Source organism: Aspergillus piperis, assembly GCF_003184755.1.
Source record: "Aspergillus piperis CBS 112811 unplaced genomic scaffold BO85scaffold_24, whole genome shotgun sequence".
NCBI classification, from domain to species: domain Eukaryota; kingdom Fungi; phylum Ascomycota; class Eurotiomycetes; order Eurotiales; family Aspergillaceae; genus Aspergillus; species Aspergillus piperis.
This window is the reverse complement of record NW_020291614.1, coordinates 1-22356: the sequence shown is the minus strand read 5'-3', so window position 1 is coordinate 22356 and position 22356 is coordinate 1. Positions and strand designations below refer to the sequence as shown.

At 42.7% G+C, this 22356-nt stretch overlaps 8 protein-coding genes across 8 annotated transcripts; 5 read left to right on the top strand and 3 right to left on the bottom strand.

Moving 5' to 3' along the window:
• Window positions 1-713: 713 nt before the first annotated feature.
• BO85DRAFT_471917 (MBL fold metallo-hydrolase) lies at window positions 714-2171 on the top strand. Its single transcript, XM_025662520.1, has 4 exons — window positions 714-801; window positions 854-1001; window positions 1083-1874; window positions 1929-2171. The coding sequence occupies exons 1-4, from the start codon at window positions 750-752 to the stop codon at window positions 2038-2040; spliced, it is 1104 nt and encodes a 367-aa protein (XP_025511230.1). The 5' UTR covers window positions 714-749; the 3' UTR covers window positions 2041-2171.
• A 4660-nt stretch (window positions 2172-6831) lies between these two features.
• On the top strand, window positions 6832-7600 carry BO85DRAFT_492134 (uncharacterized protein; the record flags this gene model as incomplete). Its single annotated transcript, XM_025663762.1, has 4 exons — window positions 6832-7044; window positions 7108-7210; window positions 7271-7461; window positions 7517-7600. The coding sequence occupies 4 exons, from the start codon at window positions 6832-6834 to the stop codon at window positions 7598-7600; spliced, it is 591 nt and encodes a 196-aa protein (XP_025511229.1).
• Window positions 7601-7922: 322 nt separating this feature from the next.
• On the bottom strand, window positions 7923-10217 carry BO85DRAFT_463015 (uncharacterized protein; the record flags this gene model as incomplete). The annotated part of the gene is made up of 5 exons (XM_025661890.1): window positions 7923-8310; window positions 8362-9140; window positions 9195-9389; window positions 9429-9791; window positions 9840-10217. 5 exons carry the CDS (start codon window positions 10215-10217, stop codon window positions 7923-7925), a joined length of 2103 nt encoding a protein of 700 aa, XP_025511228.1.
• A 961-nt stretch (window positions 10218-11178) lies between these two features.
• On the bottom strand, window positions 11179-13136 carry BO85DRAFT_523604 (purine and uridine phosphorylase). The gene is made up of 6 exons (XM_025665366.1): window positions 12491-13136; window positions 12077-12412; window positions 11960-12022; window positions 11736-11912; window positions 11651-11675; window positions 11179-11595 (listed from the first exon to the last, which is right to left on the bottom strand). Exons 1-6 carry the CDS (start codon window positions 13062-13064, stop codon window positions 11202-11204), a joined length of 1569 nt encoding a protein of 522 aa, XP_025511227.1. The 5' UTR covers window positions 13065-13136; the 3' UTR covers window positions 11179-11201.
• A 342-nt stretch (window positions 13137-13478) lies between these two features.
• Window positions 13479-14136, bottom strand: BO85DRAFT_453123 (uncharacterized protein). Its single transcript, XM_025660988.1, has 2 exons — window positions 13745-14136; window positions 13479-13684 (listed from the first exon to the last, which is right to left on the bottom strand). The coding sequence occupies exons 1-2, from the start codon at window positions 13997-13999 to the stop codon at window positions 13499-13501; spliced, it is 441 nt and encodes a 146-aa protein (XP_025511226.1). The 5' UTR covers window positions 14000-14136; the 3' UTR covers window positions 13479-13498.
• A 933-nt stretch (window positions 14137-15069) lies between these two features.
• On the top strand, window positions 15070-16017 carry BO85DRAFT_381810 (uncharacterized protein; the record flags this gene model as incomplete). Its single annotated transcript, XM_025656439.1, has 3 exons — window positions 15070-15270; window positions 15324-15694; window positions 15762-16017. 3 exons carry the CDS (start codon window positions 15070-15072, stop codon window positions 16015-16017), a joined length of 828 nt encoding a protein of 275 aa, XP_025511225.1.
• Window positions 16018-17084: 1067 nt separating this feature from the next.
• On the top strand, window positions 17085-17729 carry BO85DRAFT_381737 (uncharacterized protein; the record flags this gene model as incomplete). The annotated part of the gene is made up of 1 exon (XM_025656435.1): window positions 17085-17729. One exon carries the CDS (start codon window positions 17085-17087, stop codon window positions 17727-17729), a length of 645 nt encoding a protein of 214 aa, XP_025511224.1.
• A 3063-nt stretch (window positions 17730-20792) lies between these two features.
• Window positions 20793-21410, top strand: BO85DRAFT_453118 (uncharacterized protein). The gene is made up of 2 exons (XM_025660987.1): window positions 20793-21253; window positions 21312-21410. The coding sequence occupies exon 1, from the start codon at window positions 20831-20833 to the stop codon at window positions 21152-21154; it is 324 nt and encodes a 107-aa protein (XP_025511223.1). The 5' UTR covers window positions 20793-20830; the 3' UTR covers window positions 21155-21253; window positions 21312-21410.
• The last annotated feature ends 946 nt before the right edge of the window (window positions 21411-22356 follow it).

Below are 22356 nucleotides of genomic sequence, written 5' to 3'. Positions count from 1 at the left end.
TCCCCATACCCGACGGTGGGGCTGCCGAACCTCTGGAAGACAGGTTCTGCTTTTCGATTCAATTCTCCTTTCTCTGTAGTGTTCATCAACCGTCCCAATGCTCTCGTGTCAGCTGGGTTATTGTTTGACTGAGCGGGTAGCCAACGTACCGGCAACTTCTATCCCCCACAGTCGGCTATTGCGGGTCCGCGAGCAAACAGGTTGACAACAGACTCGAGAACTAGACCCGATAGGTCCTTGTTTCGTATATTGGCAAGCTTACTGCTCTTCTGAAAGCCGAACATGGCTGGAAAGCGCAGAACATATTCCATTCTTAGTGCTGGGGCTCGCTTTGGCGCCTGCCGCTCGATCTATTACAACTTGGTGGTCGCGAGGTTTCCTTACCGCCTCCTCTATCAAAGCTGTGACATGTTTTCAAATTGTTGGGGATTCCTCACAGGATTTTGTCTAATGCTCAATTTCTGCTCTCTCTCTACCCGCAGCAAAGCCTGTACATGTAAACCGCAAACACCACAGAGAGTGGCACTATTCCCGACGTGTGAGAGTTGCCATGTAGGCAATTGTTTATTATTCCTTTCAAAGTACAATCGATACGGTACTATTCATGTAGTCCAGCCCTGCAAGATTTGGTAACGAGGTCCTGTACCAGGTGGCTTCCCATCATCGGCACTCCGCAACCCAGCCCCGCTTTCTCTGTGACTTAAAGCTTGACAGCTATTTTCAATCCGAGCCTGGTTGGAGTCCCAGATATGGCGGCATTTGGAGTGAAGATGCAAAACAAGGAGACACTCGAGTACTTTGGTACGTCGCCTTCAATTTGACATCCAGGCGTCCTTTTTCTCATCGTGGACAGGTGCGACAACCTTCCTGCTCCGAATCGCAGGTCTTACGATCTTTCATGATACATGGCTTAGCCGACCTTCATTGCTACCTCAATTCCTTAACATTCATGATGTAACGGAAGCAGATTACATCCTAATCTCTCACGCCCATTTTGACCAGTACTTCCTCCATCCCCACATACCAACAGCAGATAAGAATATTTGTTCCTGTCCCATACGGCCATACTAACACCAACGCAGCCTTCCAGGTGCTGACGTAGTTGCTAAACGCACCGGCGCAATAATCATAGCAAACTGTGAAGCCATCAACCGTCTTCGTGATGCTGGAGTCCCAGACAGCCAACTCCTGCCAGTCTCTGGTGGTGAGCGTATCCCCCTTTTCACGCGAGAGGTCCGTCATGCGGTGCATAGTCGTACCATCCCCCTCCGCCAAGGAGGACCGCCCACTGCACCCCCTGAGCCACACCACTCACTTGCGGTAGCAGAAGTGCATATCTGGCCAAGTCTACACTGTCTCCTCCCAGGCAGTCACGACACACTCCCGGATGTTCTGGATACCGGTGTTTCGTACGAGGGGGAGGCGACACCCTTTGACGGGACACTGGACATCACCCGGGGGATGAAGTATGGGCTGTTTAAGCTGAGGCAGCTGGTACCTGCTGAGGCCATTACGGCCGATGCTAAGCTACGATGTTTCATTGAGTGGCTTGAGAATCGAGGGCCAGGTGGGAGCAATGTCATGTCCGCTTGTGATGGAGGCCAACTTATGTATCATGTTCAAAAAAGAGGAGAAGATGCCAGTCGCGGCGCAGGAATCTGGAGAGGAGGAGTTCTGTTTAATGCGCACCTCGGTGCCTACGAGGGGATCGTGAAGGCCATACGACCACAGCCGAGCCTTGTGGTGCAGGGTATTGCGGGGAGAGCGAATCTGAATGGTAGGCCCTTCAACGGGTCCGCTGCGGGGTTTGCGGTGGAGTTGATGAAATGGCTGGGGGAGCCAGAAAAGGTGATTTGGTGCCTACACGATGAATGGTGAGCTTTTCCCTCATCACCTACTGATCTGGTACTAAGCCTAACTGCAACTAGTCTTATTAAACCATATATGGTTGATACAACGGCTGCGAGCGCGGCAGTGAAGTCGGGGACGAAATCGCAGGTGGTGGATCTATTGCCTGGGGCGCGCCATATACTATCTTAGCAGTTGGCAGGTAATTCACCTGATACCCTATGTTACCATGAAGTATTCCCATCAGGCAGTATTACGCACAACAACAATTCAGACTTGCCTGTCCGATCAACATGTTTTACTCAAGATCTTGATGCTGCACTATCATTCGCAGTCTTTACACTCCGTAGATTTCCCGTGTCTAGATGAAAGTTGGCGTTTGGACAGTTGTCTCCCCGTCAAAAACCTTCAAATTCTCTCTGGCCATAATTGCTTCCTGCCGGATAATTCCTACACAAGCCTCGCTCCGCGGGATGAAGCGAGCACCAAAAGGCTCCGGCCGTATATTCTCCGACTCGGTGAATGCAAAGATATCCAGTTTTTCCTCTTGTCCCTGGAAATATGGTTTCTCAGAGAACCTAAAGATTACAATGATTAATCATATTTAAATAAAGCCTGTATATTTACAAGAACTAATAAATCTAAAAAAGAAAGAAAAACTATCTATTTTCTGGAAATTAAACTATTTTATATATCTTTAAAAATTAATTCTCTTTTAGTAAATTTTATTTTTTTTCTATTAATCTTCTACTAACTTCTTATCTGTCTTTTAGTTTTTTTCTTTTATTCTTTAACTGGTTCCTGTCTTGCCTCTGGTAAATCCTATATTTTAATTATTATTTTTAAAAATTATTATCAGTTACTTTTTAGATTCTAGTAGGGAAATCATCACAACTGGACAACGGTCAAATGATATTTAATAAGTTTCTAAATAGTATCATTTGATAGGGCTTTCTACGAGGAATACAGTGATATAATTCTTATTTCTTTATTTAATTATTCTGTGGAATTATAAGTATTTAAAGATAGTAGTATATATTTCTAAATTTAATTAGTATATATAACAGAAATTTAATAAAGTTAATATATATAACAGGAATTTAAATCAGATTAATATATTTTTCCACAGGCATTAAGTCTAATTAAGAAGTGTATTAAATATTATAAAAATAAATATTACAGTAATAAATATTACTCTAATAAATATTATATTTATAAGTATTACTTTAATAAGTATTATATAAATTGATGTATTAATATACTTATAAATTTTAAGAAGACTAATCTACAATCTAAGAATTGCGGTTTGCTATTTCACTGCCATTTTCAGCGGCAAGTACCGCCGAAAATGGCCGCCTTTCAGCAACATCCCTCTGCCACACTCCCATCTCCTTTAACCACGCACCAGCTCATTCACCGCTTCTGCCTTAGACTGCCATCATGTGGGCGCTTACATCTTGGCTTCCTGAGGGCTCATTCATCACTTCACCGTCACTCATTACACCCCTACAAGGGCACCGAAAATGGCCTCCTTCACCCCGCCCGCTGCACTCTGGCCAGTACCCAGCCGTCATGGCTATAAATATATCTCCCCAACCGTCTTCCATCCAACATTCTCTCCTCTTTCTGACTCAACCACCATCCCGGAGCTCTCTCTCTCCTTATGCCTCTGTGCTATCTATTCAGTTGTACATTAAAGTGTCTCAAGTCCTTTAGTAGTTCCTTTCTACAGTTAGCATAATCTCCTGACCATGCATTGTTGTTGGAGGCCTAATATTAGTAATTATTAAATCATAAGTAATTTCTCTTGTACCTCTCCTATTAATACTGATAGTAATAAACTATTTAAGCCTGACTTTTCTAAGACAGATCTTACTAAGCCAGAGTATTTTTCTGCAGTTAGTTGAAATATTACTGGGAAGAATTCAAGTCCAAGTACTGAGATAAAACTGGTATAATTAGATATATTAAATATGGAATATGTCTATCAGGCCCTATATTAATTTTTAGATAATAATATAGATAAGGACCTGGTTCAGGTACTGGAGGATTATAACTGATTTAATAATATAAAGAAGCTGAGATTTTGACTGAAAGAGTGTTGGGCTTGGTAAGTGATTATAATCTTATTAAAAGATTATAGTAAGGTATTATTAACTAATTGATATGTCTTATCTTAGGTTCTGCTAAATTAAAGTAAAGGAGTGGTGTACTGATCTAAAATAAAAGAATATAAAGAATATATTATATAAGATATTTTTAAATGATATATATTAATTTCTTAATTAGTGTCTGAAGCTAGAGTATAGTTTGAATAGTTACTGTCAGAAAGATTATATAAAGACTAGCGCCCTGGAGGCGGATTAGAAATATTCTTAAATTTATTATATATGGATTACTAAACATGAGATGAGTAAAAAGATGGGTGAGGTAGTTTATATAGTTTATTTTTTTAATTTTCCTATTATTTTAATAAGGCTTATTTTAATGAGAACAGACAGGGTATAAGGTACTTGGTTAATAAGTATGGTTTTAATAAATAATTACAGGCAAGTATTTCAGTGTATATTGAAGATATGGTCCCATTTAATAAGATAATTTTTTAAATCCGGGAAAAGCGATTTTATCTGGGGTTTTAATGGATTATTTTATGTTTATATAATATTATTGGGCTATTTACTGTTAACCGGAAATAGGTAATACTTTATCTTTAATTTAAGTATTTATAATTATTACTCCAGTAAGATCTGCGCGGAGAATCTCTGGTACTGATAGTAGAACTCAAGTCCCAGTTTGTGAAAAGTGTCCTGGGCATGTTAAAGCTGTAGGTGCCACCTAGTGTTATATATTTATTTATTACATGGCTTATCCGTCTTAATTAGACTGACTAGTTAATTAAAAACATGTTTTTACTATCTGAAATTATTTATAATATATTACTTATCTTCAGCCTGCATGTCCTGCTCTTCAGTATATTATTTTATATTTATATATTTAAAGTACCTTACTTGATTTTAATAAAAGATTTATAAAGGCTACTTATTAAGGATGGCTGACAGAAAATATTATTTCTTTTAAGAAAAAAGATAGATAATTATTATATTTTCCTGAAGATTAATGTGATCTGTGGTCAGCCGTGTATTTTATAGAAGATATCTATAAATAGAAGTATATTTAATATATAGCTCAGAATATCCAGTGAGATATATAGTTTTCTTAATCATTTTTTCTCTTACTAATTCTGATATGGAGGAGGTGATTTGCTTGATAAGAGTAGTAAGTAAATTATAAATCTCTAAAGTTCTCTTCTCTTAATAGTAGGTAGATTAAGTCTTTTATCCAGATTTTATTAGTAAAATATAATATAATATAATCATAGTCTATGCCACTAGCAGAATATTCATTAAATATTATTATTTCTGTTGATATACTGGCTTACAGGAGATTATATACAGTCTTAATTTTAATAAGGAGTTTTTAAAGACTGTGACCTGGATAAATTATTAAATTAATTAGTAGTAACTATGATACTTGAGTGATGCTGATCAGGAATCAGTAGAAAAGGACCTAGAACTGTAATTAATTATATATTAGTAATTTAAGCTAGATTTTTAATATGGCAGCCGCTCTTATGAGCTAGTATTATAAGTAATATTAGAAGACTAGAAGTATAAAATCTATAATCTGTGTCGGTGTCTGCAGGAAAAATGGTGGAAGGAAATATAATATGATTTTAGTTAAAAGCAGGCAGTAATTGATATTAAATAATAGTTAACTAGTAGAGCTGTCAGTGATAAGCCCGCATATAAAATATTATAAAAAGAGTTTATAATGCTACCAGAGCAGATTCTTTATGTAGAGATCTTCTTTACTTGGCCTATTACTGATTTATTAGAGGATGAATAGACATGATGTAATAAAGTTATTGCTGCTGGAATATAATATTATAGTTTTTAAAAAGATAGGTTTCTTCGAGGATGACAGAAGCACTCTGTACTGTCTGATAATGATGATGTAGTTTTATCTCTGTTAGTTTGAAAGATAAAGACTGATGTACTGTTAACTGCGTTATTAGAGAAGGAATATATTTCTGGTAGGAAAGATATTCTGAATATAGAATAAATATTTATATGCTTCTAATGTTCTAAGGCATATTCTGATTATAATGGAGTGAAGAGGCATTTTAAATTATTATATTTAATGGACAGGAAATGCAATTTTTGTGATCTGTCTGTCCTGCATGAGATGTACTTGTGAAGGCATGCTGGGGATGTACATGGCCTTTGAATGTGAGTGTCGGGTTCTACTGATCTAATGCTCGAAGCCCTTGCCTATTTTAATTACGTGTTTATTTCTTAAACTTAATTGGTGAAGGTATCGTTGGATTGGTTGCTGTTTCATTAGAGAGTACTCTACTCGTCGCGATTATCTAGAGCCTTCGCAATAGATTGTACTTGTTTCTTAGATGTCCAGTCGTCATATGTCTGAGAACCAATCCTTGGCATGGACGCATGTTTTTGTTGGTTTGAATTTTTGCGCAGGAATTTGGAACAGCCTGGAAAGTTTGAGAGTATTTTATTATTTGAGGCAGCTAATGCTATATTGCTCCATTTCTTGATCCCGCGACCGGGCTTTGATATGTTCTCCAGAGTACTTTGATTCCTGCATAAGACGGATAAGTTCTGAGGAGGGTAGAGTCTAGGTAATTGTGGGGGGGGGGGGGGGGGGGGGTGTCCACTCATGGTAACTCAAATTAAGCCCGCCCCCTCCCCCCCAAGAGCTGAACTGTATGCTCGAAATAGGTCTTAGTTTGACCATGGCGGTTTACTGAACAGACCACGCAAGAAAATTTCAGCCTTATTCACGTGCACTTTTAACTTCATGTCCGATTGCTAGGAACCTGCGAGTTTCCAGTCGCAGCGAAACTTCTCATCGATGACGGAATATCGATTTTGGACTAGCGCTACTCTGATTAACCAAAATATGGACGCCAATCAAGTGGAAGTGCTCCAGATACGTCCAGACCAGATTGTTAAAACATCTCACGAAAATTTAGTCAACCTGGAAGAAGCGTACCTCGGCCATAGATCGATAGTCATCGCATATGACAGCTACGGTATCTCGCTTGAGGAGATTCGTCGAGCATCCAACATATTTTTCAATGATGCAAGTGCAGTAGCGTGTATCTGCCGGGAGGTATGTACCTGCTTGCCCTGTCTTTCTTATTACAATAATGAGCATACGCTCACATCTGACCAGCTTCTCAAGGGGCTCAAATACATACATGATGAAGTTGGCATCACACATGGCAATCTATCGTGCTGTACAGTTGTCCTGACAGACAGAGGACAAGTGAAGATCAGTAAGTCATGCTACTTTGATGTAATTTGAGCCCAACCTAACCTGGAAACTGCTTGGAAAGCCGACGTTGGAGATGGCATGGTCCGCGGCCGAGGTACCGACGACAGAACTATGGACAACCGCGCCGTGGGCCAGATCGCAGCTACGCTGTTGAGGCTCGATTGCTTAGAAGAGGATCTATCTGGACCGCACCTTGAAGCCGAGAGCTTCATACATGTCTCGTCAATTGCAACGGTGGATGAGTTACTCAATGTTAGATGTCTGAATGAACTCAAGAGAAGAATTCAAGCTAATCCAGAGATATTAGCATCGCTTCCTCCAGGCGGGGTTCGAACCTTGGTGCCTGCAGTCCCTCGCTATCTTGTCAAAAGTCATACGTTTTACGGTTTGAGGGTCTATCTGTTCTTCTGAGAGCATACGTATATCTAAATATCTGGGTTTACTCGAAATTCCAAGACTATCACTAAAAGTAGCCAATGGTTAAATGATTTTGACACCATACTGGATTGATCAAGACCTAGCAGCTAAGAATGGCTTTATGGTAGACTATGCCAACTTGTTCCGGAGTCACGTATGCTAAGACGAGATCTTACGAATCGGATGAATTCTGAAAGAAACTCAAATATGATTTGAATATACTTAGATGAAGCATTTCTCTGCAAGTATTCTGGAATTAGTACAACCAACTGAGTTTTGGGTTCTATGACAATCATTTAAAGCAGGATTTTCTTTGCCACCTGAAGATCTTTGATCTTTTTCAATAACTGACGTCGTTTTCGCTGAAGCGATGCTTCCTCTCCTGCAATCTCCTCAAGCTCGTCTTCAGTGAGACTGTTGACGAAGGAAGGAGACAACAATCTCATCGGGGTTTCTGGTCCATTCACCAAATAATAACCTGCGGCCTGCATACATACATTGTCAACAAACCGCTTCCGAGCCACTTTATAATAGGACTGGAGAATGTCATGAAGATCTTGTACGGTATGTGCGGTATTGCTCATATTTTTTGAGGGGCTCAGATCCTCCACTCGCACAACTTTTCCGTGCGAACAGCCGCTAATCGTCTTTTCCCCTATCACGGAGCTCGTGCGTTTCTGTCGACTGTGCGAAGTTAGATATGTCATTAGTGATAAAGGGTCGGAACGACGATACCATTTCTCTAGAGTGTCATTCAGATAATGATTCAATGTCATTGGCGTGTTTGAGCACTCATTGAACAGAAGAAATTGGACTTGGTTGATTGCGTTCTGGTATTTCCCTAGAAGCTTATCCATGATCCTCGACAGCAGGTTGTGACATACCCTGGTGTCAGCGCAGGCTAAATTCAAAGCCCTGAGAATAAACCCATGAACCATGGTGATAATATCACCAATATACCCAGTCGCGATGGGTGTCCATTTTGTTGACTGCTTTTTCATAATCGTTGGGAGAAGCGCAGAGTTGAAGGTTCCAATCTCGAATCCTCGTGAAGTTCGGTATTGACGTTCTATCCATGAGCGTATGTCATTGCGAACGGGCTGTGCAACTTCGACTGCCTGCGGAAGAATGTCCTCGATCCCAGATATATCCTCAAGCATTCGTGTTGCCAAAGAGCCTTTTGTGGGATTATCAATGGAGATATCAACTCTAAGATCGTCCAATTCCTGCGAGTCATCGGTCTCAAATTCATACTCGTGGCCCCATCGAGCCATGTTGTCGGAGAACATCTCATTCCTATTGACAACTCTGGTGGCCAGACGAAGAACCTCCTCTTGATCAAAATCATCCCGGAAGCTATAATTTGAGCCGAGCGCATGAGATGTGATTTCCTGGAACGATGATACTATTCCAAAAAGGAAACTGGCTTGCTGCTCCGGGGTTTCTCGATCTGCTCCAAGAGCCTGCAGGGCATCTTGACATTCTCGTAGTTTCTTGCTTATCTCAGATCGTACCTAATATCCATTTGTCAGCTGTAGAATGATAGCAATGGCTCCGGATGTACTGACAGATGGAAAAGATCGTCGTGCGTTTGCAGTTACTGTCTCTTGAAGGTGAGTACGCAACGCCTTGATACCAAACTTGTCTCGCGGGACGGTATCCCAGGGGCGTCGGGAAAGAAGCTCCGCTTCCAATACATTCCGATCCACATCGCCTTCTTCGAGCTCCTTTTGTCCTAGGTTTCTTACGATAATCCATCCCAGCTTCATCTGCATCTCTCTTCCCTCAACAAGGTCAATGACTTTACCCTCTCCGCCTTTGTCGACTAGATCTGGCTTGGTGATAACGCCAAGTGTCCTATCACCATCCGGATCAAACTCACGAGCCATTTCAACAATTTCTTGAGTCGCAATATCAACATTTGCTGGTACAACTGTGAGCATTATCGACCGAGGGTTCCTCATATATCCCTGAACCATGTCTCGGACCAAAACCTTGTCATTTCTTGTCGTCAATCCCGGTGTCGCGTTCCGGAAGATACCAGGCACATCGATCACACTGAGATGATCCTCCTTTGGACCGCAAATCTCCAGTCTCAGGACGCTACTTGAGAAGGTAGGCAAACCGTCGTCTTTCGATATCGAGAGCCCCATCACCGTGTGAACCTAAGAGTCGGTATTAGATAGGCATTTCCCGTCAAAGTGCTAACCTACTTCTGCCATAGTCCTTGAGAATGATTCTACAGCCAGGAACTGTATATTATCTGCCTTCCAGTTTTTCAACTGGGACGCATGTGTAGTTTCCACATCGGATCCAGGAATGATGGATGCGGTAATTCTTCTTTCATCGTCCTCGGTCCGACGAAATATAATTTGCGTGGCAAATCGTGTACACAGACCGCTATCTCGGGGGAAAGCCAGCCTAGTAAGCCCTTCAAGAACTGAGCTCTTGCCACTCGATTGATCTCCGACCACAACCAGCTGAGGAAGATTGATATAGTCGCCCACATTGCATGCGAAGAGTTTGTCGATTTTCTCTAGCAAATGTGGGTCTGCAAGCGCCTGGTCGTCTTTAATAGCATGTATAGTCATGATGTGCCCCGAAGAGAAATGTCAAGAATAATGGTATAATGGACAGAGATCTCTGGTTTCCTTTGGTTCTTTATACTAGCGCCAGAGTTATTACACTGTCAGCCATCGAGGGAGCTGCATTCCTGACAATCATTTCTCTGCAAAAGAATGAAGGGAACACAACCCCCGTGTTGATCCCAGACTAGGTATTTTGGTCCAAAACCCAAAGTCGTAGTACGCGCGTCCTGAATGAAAGCCACAGTTATGAAGAACCAACACAAATGCTCATTTATTTCAAGTGTCGTTGAGAAAGGAGGTCTTCTCAGTGCCCACTACTATGGGGTTGACTATGATTTGCTACAACTATTCTCTCATCCCATTGCTTGGATAATTTTGGCGAATTCGGTCGCCTAGACAACTTGACCGTAATTTTAGCTGTACAGCCTTTCTGATCCATCCTGCAATCAGAATATGGATGGGGTACATTATGAAATTGTTTCCATTTAGTCATCATCAACACAATCCACTACTATAAAGTGCTATTTAATATGGGATACAGGTGCGCCGCTCGCCCGGGAAATAGGTTATTGGGTACGGGTCGATGAGGTTCTAATTCGTTGTAAGGTGATCCAAGTTTTTCAGTTCGAACAATTGTTATTTAGTTTAAACAGCCGCTTTCTGACTTATAAAAATCAAATACAAGATATTGAAGGGATTTTAGATTTTATAGAAATATTTCCTGGTCCCAGTATCAGGAGAGCTGACCGCTCGGTCAGCATGGATAGAGTTATTTTTTTATGGAGTGTTGAACCTCAAGCAAACGAAATAATTCAGTCATTTTTATTCTTACCAAACGAGAGACCCGAGCCCCCCCCCAAAATTTTCTTAGCGAAACTGGAAGGCAGTGTATATTACCAATGCTCAGAATTATGGACAGATTGTCTGGAGAAAGAAATTTCCTAATTACCCAGTTGATCCTTGGCCCAACCATACCAAACCGAAACATCACAAAGTAAACAGACACATCATCGAGATTTCTTCATCTTCATCTTTATCTGCAGTGTGGAGCATTGTTGGAGGATCCAGGCGTGAATTCAATGAGTAGTATCTATCTTCACACCGGCGTAGAAATCTTCCTAGGATCCTCCTCTTTTCTTCATCCACCAAGATTTGTACATTCCTTGGCTGATATTTTGGCAACTCTCGTAGGACACCTCGAGTTTGAAGAGAAACTTTCCGATATTTGCACCTGTTGCATGGTTCAATGCGAGTGAGTTTCAGAAAGGTGTTAGCTTTGAAAGAACAAACGATGGCTGATTTCGGAATATTGTCCCATACAAGATGCTGAGCAACAGTGGGACAGCCGAGCTCATATTTCGCTGCGTCTATCGCTGCGGTTCTATTGATTGTTAGATCATATATCATATCGAAAGCAAAAGTACCGGGAGACAAACGCTATCATCGTTTTGCCCGAGCCAACTAACGAACAGTTGCACATCAGTATTTTATTCAAGGCATGTATATGGAAAGCAGGCTTACTCTTCCCCGAGCACCACAAACTGGAAACTCTCTTCTCAGTGAACCACGCTTTGAAATCCGGGTGATCAAGGAACCAGTGTGTGGTGCCGGTCAGTCGTTTCCTAGTGAGTCTTTGATGGATTCTCTCGTGCTCATAATTTGAAATCCGCTCGAGTAGTCCCGCACCTTCTTGGCCATCTACAACCCATCAGTTGGCGCTCCCTGAAAACTACTAACACACTCACAATTTCGAACTATTTCACTATTGGGAAGCTTCATAGATGGTGGCTTTTCTCTGCAGTAGGACACTAGAGTTTGTTAGATAAACATGACTCGTTATGTAACTCGAGCAAACAACATACCGTCGGAAATTGAGCCTGCTGGTAGAGTGTCCACCACGTGGCTTGCATGGACTACGGAGAGAAGCTCTTTGCCATAACCAGCTGCCGCCGCTGCTGCGTATTCTTGCCACTGCTTGTTTTTATGTGAGTCGGAATAGTCGCAGATCCCTCGAATCACGAGGCAAGGGAAGTTGTCCATCAAGCCAGCCGCCTCCATTTCAAAGCAGAGGATGTCAAGCTCCCGGGCCAGCTTATCTCTGCTGTGGCCGTGCTTCACCACTTGGTTGCCAGAGGCAATCAGACCGTAATGGATAACCGGATCATGGCTAGCTCGAGTAGGTCGTGTTACGAGTCTCCCTGCATCGCAGTTGTTGCAAGTATCTCCTTAGTTGGTATGATCATATTCAGAATCAAACAATTGATCCTGATCATCACCGCGATATGCGAACTTCTCCCTCATCCTGGGGTTCCTGTCTACCGCCTCTGAAAGAAGAGCAGGAATTCTGCTTGGTCCCAACTCATGCTCTGCTTGTAGTCTCGAGACCGCTGTTAAGAGCACTGGTGGTGGTGGCTTATTCAGTACGCCAGTCCGTTCAAAGCGGCCACCAGTCACTGTTTTCCCATAATCGTACTGTATGACCCCTCCTGAGTCCCTTGTCGGCTTGCTAACCACCACATCACCCAGCCGAATATCAACCTTTCCGGTTGGGACCCCCCCTCCGATATCTATCATGAGGCCGAAGCGTATCGATTCGAAAGTGGACTGCATTTGTGTAGCCACTGTTGCGGCGGAGGTTGTACCGTAAACACCCGATGGAAGGCAAGCAATAGCCACATTATGGCCGTATATCCGACCTAGAATGTATGTGTTACCATCGTTCGGCCTCGCGGGTAAATCGTAGTGTCTCTCGTCCAGCATGGCCGCAGCCGCGGCCATCTCCAAGGGAAGGGCACAGATCCATGCGACCGTATAATCCTGATGGCGAAAACTTCCCGCTGCCGTGGCCATTTGGATTTATGCAGATAACTGTTGTCGTTTCCAGCGGTGGTAATAAATTCTGTGATGGATGGTAAGGTTGGCCAGGCCTCCAGGGGCCCGTCTCTGTGATGATAAAATGAATAATAAGGGACACGGCATAAAAGCCTATTTTCTGTGTAGGCATGTACGATGGTGACACAATAATCTGACTTTAGGTTCGAAATCAAAGGTTGAGTTTTTCATCGACTGTAGTAGTTGGTACTCCATCTAAGAGTCGAACTATGAGAAGACAGTAGGCTCCAAGTTAATCCATTCTCTGCAACTAATGAGTATTCTCGTCTAGCACATCATATGAATGAGAGAGCACAAATGAGGGAAACATTCTGGAATCTGAAGTACAATCCAGCCATAAGCTTCTAGCCAGGAAGTAAGGTTCCCCTATTATCACGTTCAAAGAATCACGATCACAAGATCCTGCGCAGTAGTTCCTTGAGAAAGCCGTCTGCTTTGGCCGCTTGCTTTGGGAATATCTTTTCGGTGTCTTTGGTGTACTTCCTGAGCGCAGCTTGGTTAGGAAACCTTTGAACCGCCGCTCCTGTGCGGCGAGAATCGATCAGATCAAATATGTTGACATGCACTTTAGCAAGAGCCTTTATTATTCAGTTCCATATGTTTGGGTAGTTTATAATTTGAGATGAGGAGAAACACACCTTTCGACACTGTGTGACGCTAGTTAGAGGCCCCTCGACCCGCAACTCCTGACAAAGAGCTCGGTAGTTTTGAAGTTTATTGCCAATATGATAATAACGTTCAAACTCAGTGCTTGCGAATTTGACCCTTTCTTTTCTGTACTTTTTGGAGCCAGTAGTCCAATTCATATGATATGCTAGACGAGAAAATTCCTCAGTTGCAGAGAGAGACGGGTTAGGCTGGAAGCCTGGAAAACGAGAGAAAGCATCCTCCATTTCTTCATAAGTACAGTAGGGGGAATCGGTTGTGGGGCTTAGAGCGAGTGTTTACTCAGTAGGGACATAGGACCCACTTAAATACAGCTTGAGATTTTTGTTCTGCCTCTCCATTGTGATAACGAGGTAAGCTGGAGGGTGGCTTTGGAATTCGTATGGCTGCTTTACTTGGTATCTTTGTATACTCCCCAAAGAGGAAAGGAGGAGACCAGTGATTGGTAACCCCGCACCTTGTTACGTGGCCATCTACCTTTGACCCATGCAAAGCTGACATTTCCTCTCGCGGCGCCTGCCAACCGTTGAATCCCATGGGAAATTATTACATCACTCCCTTTTGCACCAGTAGTTCGTGTTAAAGCTGTTGAGTTGCCAACAATAATTCTCCAGCCTAATTATGCAATGAGCCCAAGGCAGACAATAACATGACTGCATTATTGCAAATACACGAACCAATCAAATATTGCAACGAAATAATCACTGGTGACACAGCCTCAAGGCTTGACGAGGCTGATAATTCTTGACATTTATATTCAATCTAGAGTCCTTACGAATCCCCCTCATCAAGAACAATTGACTATATTCAAGTTCCCCCAAAAGTCAAATTACTAGCACGGAAAACTACGAATGACGACGATCAAGCATATAACTTTACCTCAGATCTCCCTCCTACACAGAGACAGCACATTGACATTAGACTACAACTCGTTACTAAATTTTTTTCCTTTCTTTTCCAAGATCAGCCATCCTTACCGATCACGAACAATGCTCTACCCGGATTAGTTCCATCTCCACTCCCGAAAGATACTATTCTTCACAGACGCAGGTCCAAATTTCCACGAGATAGTCGCACTCGTACTCAAGAATCTCAGGAATCCATTTTTCCCAAAGCCCGCCTTGGTACCGCTAGAGCCGATGAATGTAATAACGAACGCGAGAAACATGGAGAAGAAGACAACGCAGGCTCATGTGGATCAACTCTGCCCACTTTTGGTAGACGGAAGAAGAAACATGATACACTGGAGAAGAGACATGATATACGGGTAGGAGCCCTGAAAAGGGTGTTAGGCTCAATGTCCCCAGAAAATGGATCTCCTATGGTTCTATTGTGCTGGGGCGAAAGCTCCCATTGCTCAATATTGCCTGTACCAATTGCAAACTCGGAAGATGATGTGGAAACATGGAGAGAGATACACAGAGCTTGGTACGCGCGCAGAGGATATTGGAGGAAACGTCTGCCAGGATATAGTGTCACACGAGTTGACGCTGTCAAGGTTTGTTTTGAAATTTTATCATTCTGAGAAGGATCGCTGATTACCACACTAAGATCTCACTTCTGGGATCGAAGAAGGCCTCGAAGGGCCGGGAAAATTGCGAATATATTGGGATGTATACGGGACGCGACATTCCAACTGAGAGGAATATATTACAACAGACTATAGACAACTGTGTTCCCATATCGGACTGTTTTTACGATCGTCGCACGGGAACTGTGGAATGCGGCTATGGTTGCAATTGTTTTTCTTGCTTGCCGTACGTCAATAATGCTGGGGAATGCCCAGAAGAAAAATATTGTACTGCTAGACGGAACATTGTACACTTGGACACACTCCACCTGATGAAACACGCCTTCTCTAACCCCGACCTCGCTGCTTTGAATGACTTCCTCAAAAAAGAAAATCTTCTGTACAGCCACCGGTGAGTGATACAGAGCAATAACTATCAACCATCTTAAGTGACGCAAATTCTAATTTAACTATGATAGGGATGTCCTAGGCCTAACGGAGACTTGGAACAGTTGGCACTGTCCAGCTTTGAGAGAGATCGAATTCAGGGGTATAGTAGTCAGTGAAGGTTGGGCGCTAGATAAGCATCATATAACTTTGCCTTTGTTAGTCGCTATATTACTAGGCGTGGTTGTTGCTGCTAGGTTCCTTTTCGGTTGGGATACAGCATGGACAGTTGGCGCCTTTTTTGTCGCACTAATATCGCTTCTGTTGTGCATATCCTACCAGTTGTAGTCTGATCTTGTTTTTGGCTCTCGCCGGTCGCTGGAGTATATGATGACTGTATTAGGAAACTTCCAGAATATTGTGTTCCTTTGCCTGTACCTGAAGCTCTTGGATTTAATTGTATTTCCTTCCCCTGTCTCGTTCGACAAAGAGTGTAAGCACCTTGGCGCCCACATGTCTGCGCTTACGGATTATCTGTGGCGTTCCGCCCACCCACCGCCAGGTACAGCACAATCCGTGGTATCTTCCCTTAGCTTCGCAAGCTCTCCCTCGCTTACGATGATGCTAGCCTTGGGTTATTGGACGCCTTGCTAGGCATTAATATGTTCAATACTGATGTCTCATACTTGTCGAAGTTAGGTTGTAGTCCCTGCATCCCTTGGCGATGACGGATAACCTCTTTATCTATGATACCTCACAGCCCGGAGAATCACGGGACGACGATTCTCGGTGCGCCCCCACCCCAGGTAACTTCGGCCGTTCCACCGTATACTCTCCTAGCCTCCCCGCATCATACCTTGCCACAACCGCCGCTGGATCGACTCGGGTTCCTTCCATTGGCTGAATGGGAGGGGGAAAATTCGGCAACATATTCTTGGCATCTCTAACTTCCGTCTGTATGTTTGAATCCCCATTCTCGGCCCCTCTTTCCGGATCAGCTGGGGTTCATTCTTGCCGCTGAAAGCGCGAGCTATCCATTTCCCGCCTAACGCGATTTCCCAGGTAGGTCTGACATGACCAGACGCGTTTTGCAGGACTAATTTTCCCTGATAACTTTGCTTTGGTTTTTTAAATTATATGAAAATCCTGATCAGTTCCTTTGATGAACATGACACAATATGACAAAGAAAAACAGCAAAAAAGGGACTAGGGCGCGTCACGGACGCAAACGAGGTAGCATAAGAGCGCGGTCATCGGAACTTACAAGAGAGAGTTCATCAGGGTATGAAACACAAATTTTTGAAAGTGAAGCTGGCTAAATTGCAATCTCTAACAGATTGTTAACAGACTCCATCAGTCTTCCACTCAAAGACCAACATTTATTGCTATTCTATCTGCAGTGCATCCTAGAAGAAATGTGCGAAAACTTTGGGGCCAAACATTATCAATGTCAACCACTTCTAGAGAAGCATGGCTGGATTGAGCCGAAGTCACTAGAGTTGCATTCCTGGTGCCGCGTTATCTTAAATTGTCCGGACGATTTATCATCACTATTAGCAGCGGTTCATGAAGAAAAAAGAAGAGATATCCTCAATACCTGTGCCAACATTCGTCACTCTGCAGTTTATCGCCGACCACAGGACGTTGAATCGATCTTCCGGAGTCTGGAAGCTGGGATAGGTCTGGCTAAGATGCATCGGGATACAACAGTTGTCCAACATATTCAGAGTCTCCAGTCGGACTTCCAAGCCATCATTAAGGAAACTTGGTCACGGAAACATGCCTTATCGGACAAGTTGCAGACACGACTTGAACAAATCTCGACAGAGCAGGCCCGACTCAAGCAAACGGCAATGCAGGATGCTAAAGCAGAAGTAGACAACGCTTTTAGGGAGGCTGGTGCAAGACTTGCAGATTGTGTTAACGCTATGGCACACAAAATGGCATCGGCTGCCGAGGTTGTATCAGGTAGCGATAACTTCTCCGAACCTGATATCGACAATATTCTGCTAGAGGCAGAAAAGACAGAAATAGCTCCTTTCGCGGAGTTGCCTGGATGAGCTCCATTAACGGCATATAGCCTTGATAGCCCGAGGACTGCAGGCTCTCTTCTGGCCATTGATCACGACCATGAAGCTGAATCATATGAATATCCAATTTAACTTCTCCTGCTAACTATCATAATCTTCATGAGACCGTACCCCTCCCTAAAACCCGCAAAGCGCCAAAATAAGCTGATTTAACCTATCCTCCCCGTTAACATCAACAATAAATAAGTTGACCCCCCTCCCCGAGCCTGGCCACTGCAACAGCGGCTTGAGCCCGATTCTCATAATTTGGGGGAAATTCACCAAGTTATGGCATCCTGTTGGGCCCCTCCACCAGGCAAAAGGTTCATGATTTTACATAAATCAATAATAAGTATTATTGATCGTTGACGTTTTTCCGCTTATAGGGTCTTTAAAGGTAGCCTCGCGGTGAGTAATATTGAGCATATTCAGTGCTTTTCTTACTTATTCAAGGACATCAGTTCTAAATAGAAGATATACCTGGATCTCTTTTTTAAATTTATGGTTTTTATCTCAAAGATATTTTATAATCAAGACTGCAGCTAGAACCTGATACACTATATACTTTTTAGACAAGAAGATTACTAATCTGACATACTTACTTATAAGAAAATAGGTATTTTCATTATTATATTTCCTGGCACGCTCGGGCACTGAGTAGTTTTTAAGGATTTTCTTGATCTGTCAGGCTATTTCAGATTCTAAACTAGTAATAATATATATATTAGTAAATCTTGCAAGTTCTATTACAGCTGAAATTTAATTTTCCAGCTCTTTTATATTATATTTTACTTAGTAGATATATATTTATTATAAGAAGACTTCAAGACTTTATACTGAAATAATATCTTTAAATTTTTTTAAGATAGTTATCTGCTCTTATTCCTCATTGAATTTGTCTGTAAATATTACTGAGAAAAATTTAGAATCTCTGCAGAAAAGATATTTTAAAATCATGTATTTATTGTTATCAGGGTTAATTTGAATCTTGACGCAGGGTCCGTGATATAGTGAAAGTATGCTGGAAAACAAAACCTTTAGACATGTCATTTTCAAGATTAGGATTTTATGTACGATTTCGCAAACTCTGTCGCACTTGCTCCAGATATGTCGGCCATTGAGCTCGTGGCGTTAAATCTTGATGGTGTGACTTGCACGAACGTCGGAAAAGGCAGACTGAAGTCGCTGAGAAACGATGTATGCTAAGGTCATAAAGAACACAACTATGTCAGGGAATTGGTTTGAATAATGTGTCACATGCCCCTCATGCCCGGAGCTGAGTGAGCGCACGGTTGTTTGTCCAAAGGAGTCACAAGGCCTCTGATGTGTAACTTGGCCATTGGCCGCACAGATAGACACTTTTCGGATCCTAGAATTTAATAGCCTGAAATCAAACCTTGTGTGCCACGCTACATCCTACCCACCTTGTCTCCCAATGGTACATTTTGAGATATTCCTTCCTATGTATCCAAAGGTTTAAAAACCTCTATATCCTTTCGATCGCTCGGTCGATCTAGTTTCGCCTTAAGACCAGGAGATTCTGTGCCGAACTTAATTTTACCCATGCCATCACGAAGATACTATGCTGTTGCTCAGGGTCGCCCTCCTGCCCCAGGCATTCTTTTGTCCTGGTAAGTGGTATACCACGGCTGGAGAGAATCTGGTCCAACTAAAGCATTTATCACCGCTGACGACATAACTTAGGGATGAGACGAAGTCTTTAGTCAACGGCTATCCAGGAGCTAAACACCAAAGCTTCTCAACCCTTGATAAAGCCATCGAATTCTTGGTCGAAAACGGCGTTCCAGAAGAGCAGAGAGTGATTCGAGGTGTCTCGATTGAGAGATGACAAAGATAATCGTTGGCCTTCTATACCCTTGCTGGTGTAATCAGCACGCCACTTATGTACCGTTATCTTCATTATGGCATACATGTAACTATGACTTTGGAGAGGGAGGGCTCGAAAGATATTAAGAAATATCTGCGAGCGGCGTTCACTTGTCTCTACGGACCGTTCATTTTCAGTCATATTGTCGTATACTATAACACCAAGCTAATGATATAAGAGTGCACCCCTTCTGCAGGGTATAGCAACGTCATTGATGGCTATAAGCAGAACCCTGCATGGATAACACTATCGAACAAGATTTCCATATCCCAATTTGATTGTGCATAGCCTTTTGTAGAGTAGTAGTATTAGTATTATCCTGTAGGTAGCAACCAGGTGGAATGTCTACCAAAAGCCACTCTTTAGCCCGCTGTTTCTGTTGTTGCTAAATTGTTGCCATAACATGCATTGCAATATAGTTTGTCCCATTTCCCATCGATGGTAGTCACCAGCTTGGCAGTCTTCGTACAGTTGCATCGAGTGCAATAGAAGTTGGTGGCTTTCGATAGCCTGTGCTGCTGCATATTTCCTCGCGGTGGGAATGTCTTCACTACATCTTCCAATGAAGGCATGGTTTACTGGCAGGGAGGCTGGGGTAAGACGAATTTCGGTTTAGCTATTGATACTTGACTTCATAAATGAGAAAGACATGATAATATAGGTATTAGGCTCACACTCTAATTCGTTGGCTTCTTCAAAAGCGTTATCTTCACTGCGAGACAATTGTCAGTGAAAGTTAGGAAGAGGCGTGTTTCTTGTATCTTGGGCTCTCCTTTAGAGATGCGGGGTAGCTTGACTTGCTCCTCTCAACATATCTGAAATATTACCAAACGCTTCTACGATTCATAATCATGCGTGTAGGGTGGTTGATCTGCGCCGGAAAGCTACCCCGCTGTCACCCCAATAAATGTGGGTTGATATCCAATCGACAATGCAGTAGCCCTCTTTCGTACTTTCTAAGGGGTCTAAGCGCTTGTGCGTTTTATCTAGACATAATAGGGACGAATTAAAATCACGAACCAGAATCTTAATGTTACACGTTGGGCATTTTAATTGGGCTGAAGAATCCCAATACGAGGAGGGGCAAATTTTAAGGGGAGTTTGGCTATTTAGGTAGATCCAAGACACTTACGACGTTCGGCGGAACATACTTATTTGATTGATAACTGCTGTTGTATACATTATTGTCGCCGCAGTCCCAATTATGATGGATATAATAAAGATCGCAGAGCTCACCTGTCCGGAGTTCCACGAGCTTGAAACTACCGCAGTATCAATCTGCGAGGTCGAACATTTGTCGTCTTATAATTGGATTGAAGCATCGGTCTCCACTATTGCTGTCCCGGGCATCAGTGACCTTTCAAGTCAGGGACAAGGATTCAGCCAATCATTAGTCCTGATACCTCCCTCGGCCCCGTATCAATCATGCAGCTCCATCACATCACATAAACTTATTGAGAAATTAATCAAATACTACCCACTTATGAGCGATCTCCGTCAACAGGGCAGCCCGCTGCCATCGTACTGACACCACAAGTGGTACACGTCATCAGTGTCGGAAGCAAGAGGTCCATCCGGTGTCACACCGCCTAATGGCACAACAAAGGGACAGTGTTACCAATCTCGTGTTAGCTGGTTCTAGCGTTTTGATTTCGGTTATTCGGAGAGACACTAACCTAAAACAGGCAATCTGCCGCCAATGAGCATTACAGCTATTGTTGATAACCCGGAAGAGGGCTCGGCAGAAGAGCCAATTGAGAACGTGGCGATGACTATCAAAGGAGAGGGTGCGTTATTTGAGATCTTCCTAGATCCCTTGCGCGCTGTTGAGTTGGCCAAGAAGCTATATATATAATGCAAGATTTTGATATACAAAGTAATGCCTGGCTTCAGCATTCCTTTGCCAGAATTGGTCTCAGTTATACGCGTTTTTCTTTCTTTTCCGGTGTTATCGGTTTCCGAAACCGTAACATAGCTGTTTTACCACTCAACTATTTGCGTCTTTTCTGTGCCGTGTATAACTTCCACTTTCTTATCAGGAACATCGTAGAAAAGCTCGGGCCCTCATCTAAAGCCTTTCAAAGACTGGATTTCCTGCGAAGTTAGCGATAGTCCAAGCTGTGAAGGGGTAAAAATCCCGAGACAAGTTGGATGAGGGAAATCAAGACTTGAAAACAATCACATGATTACCCTACCTTGGGCAAACATTAACTATGCCCACCAGTCAATCGACCAGGAAAGACCACTACTAGCAGATCATCTAATCTGAAGTGAATTAAAGGCGATGGAGTAAAAATCCTGGTCACATTTTTTTACCTTCAATACCGAACAATGGAAGCCAATAATCAGAATTCGGCGTAGCTCATCGTTACACAGAAAATTCTCTGCCTGCTCCCCCAACTCTGCCTCACGTCTCCGCTCTTCCTCCGTTTCTAGAAAAGCGCTTATGGCCTGGGGAGCTGCTGTTCGCCATGGCTCTATAGTAGGACCAGGAATAGTATACTTCGGTGTATACTCTCATGGGTAGGTATAGCGTAGGCCCTTAAAAGTCCTTGATGGTCCTGATAAAGGTTCTATTGTATTATATGAAATAAAACCTTGCCTATCTGATTAGATATTGCTTTGTTCTCAGAATCTGCTGGACCCATGCGTGGGAATCGTTGGTTGCAAAAAAAGGCAGCCATTTTATTATTAGGGTTTTATTAGGGTTTTAGGGTTTTATTAGGGTTT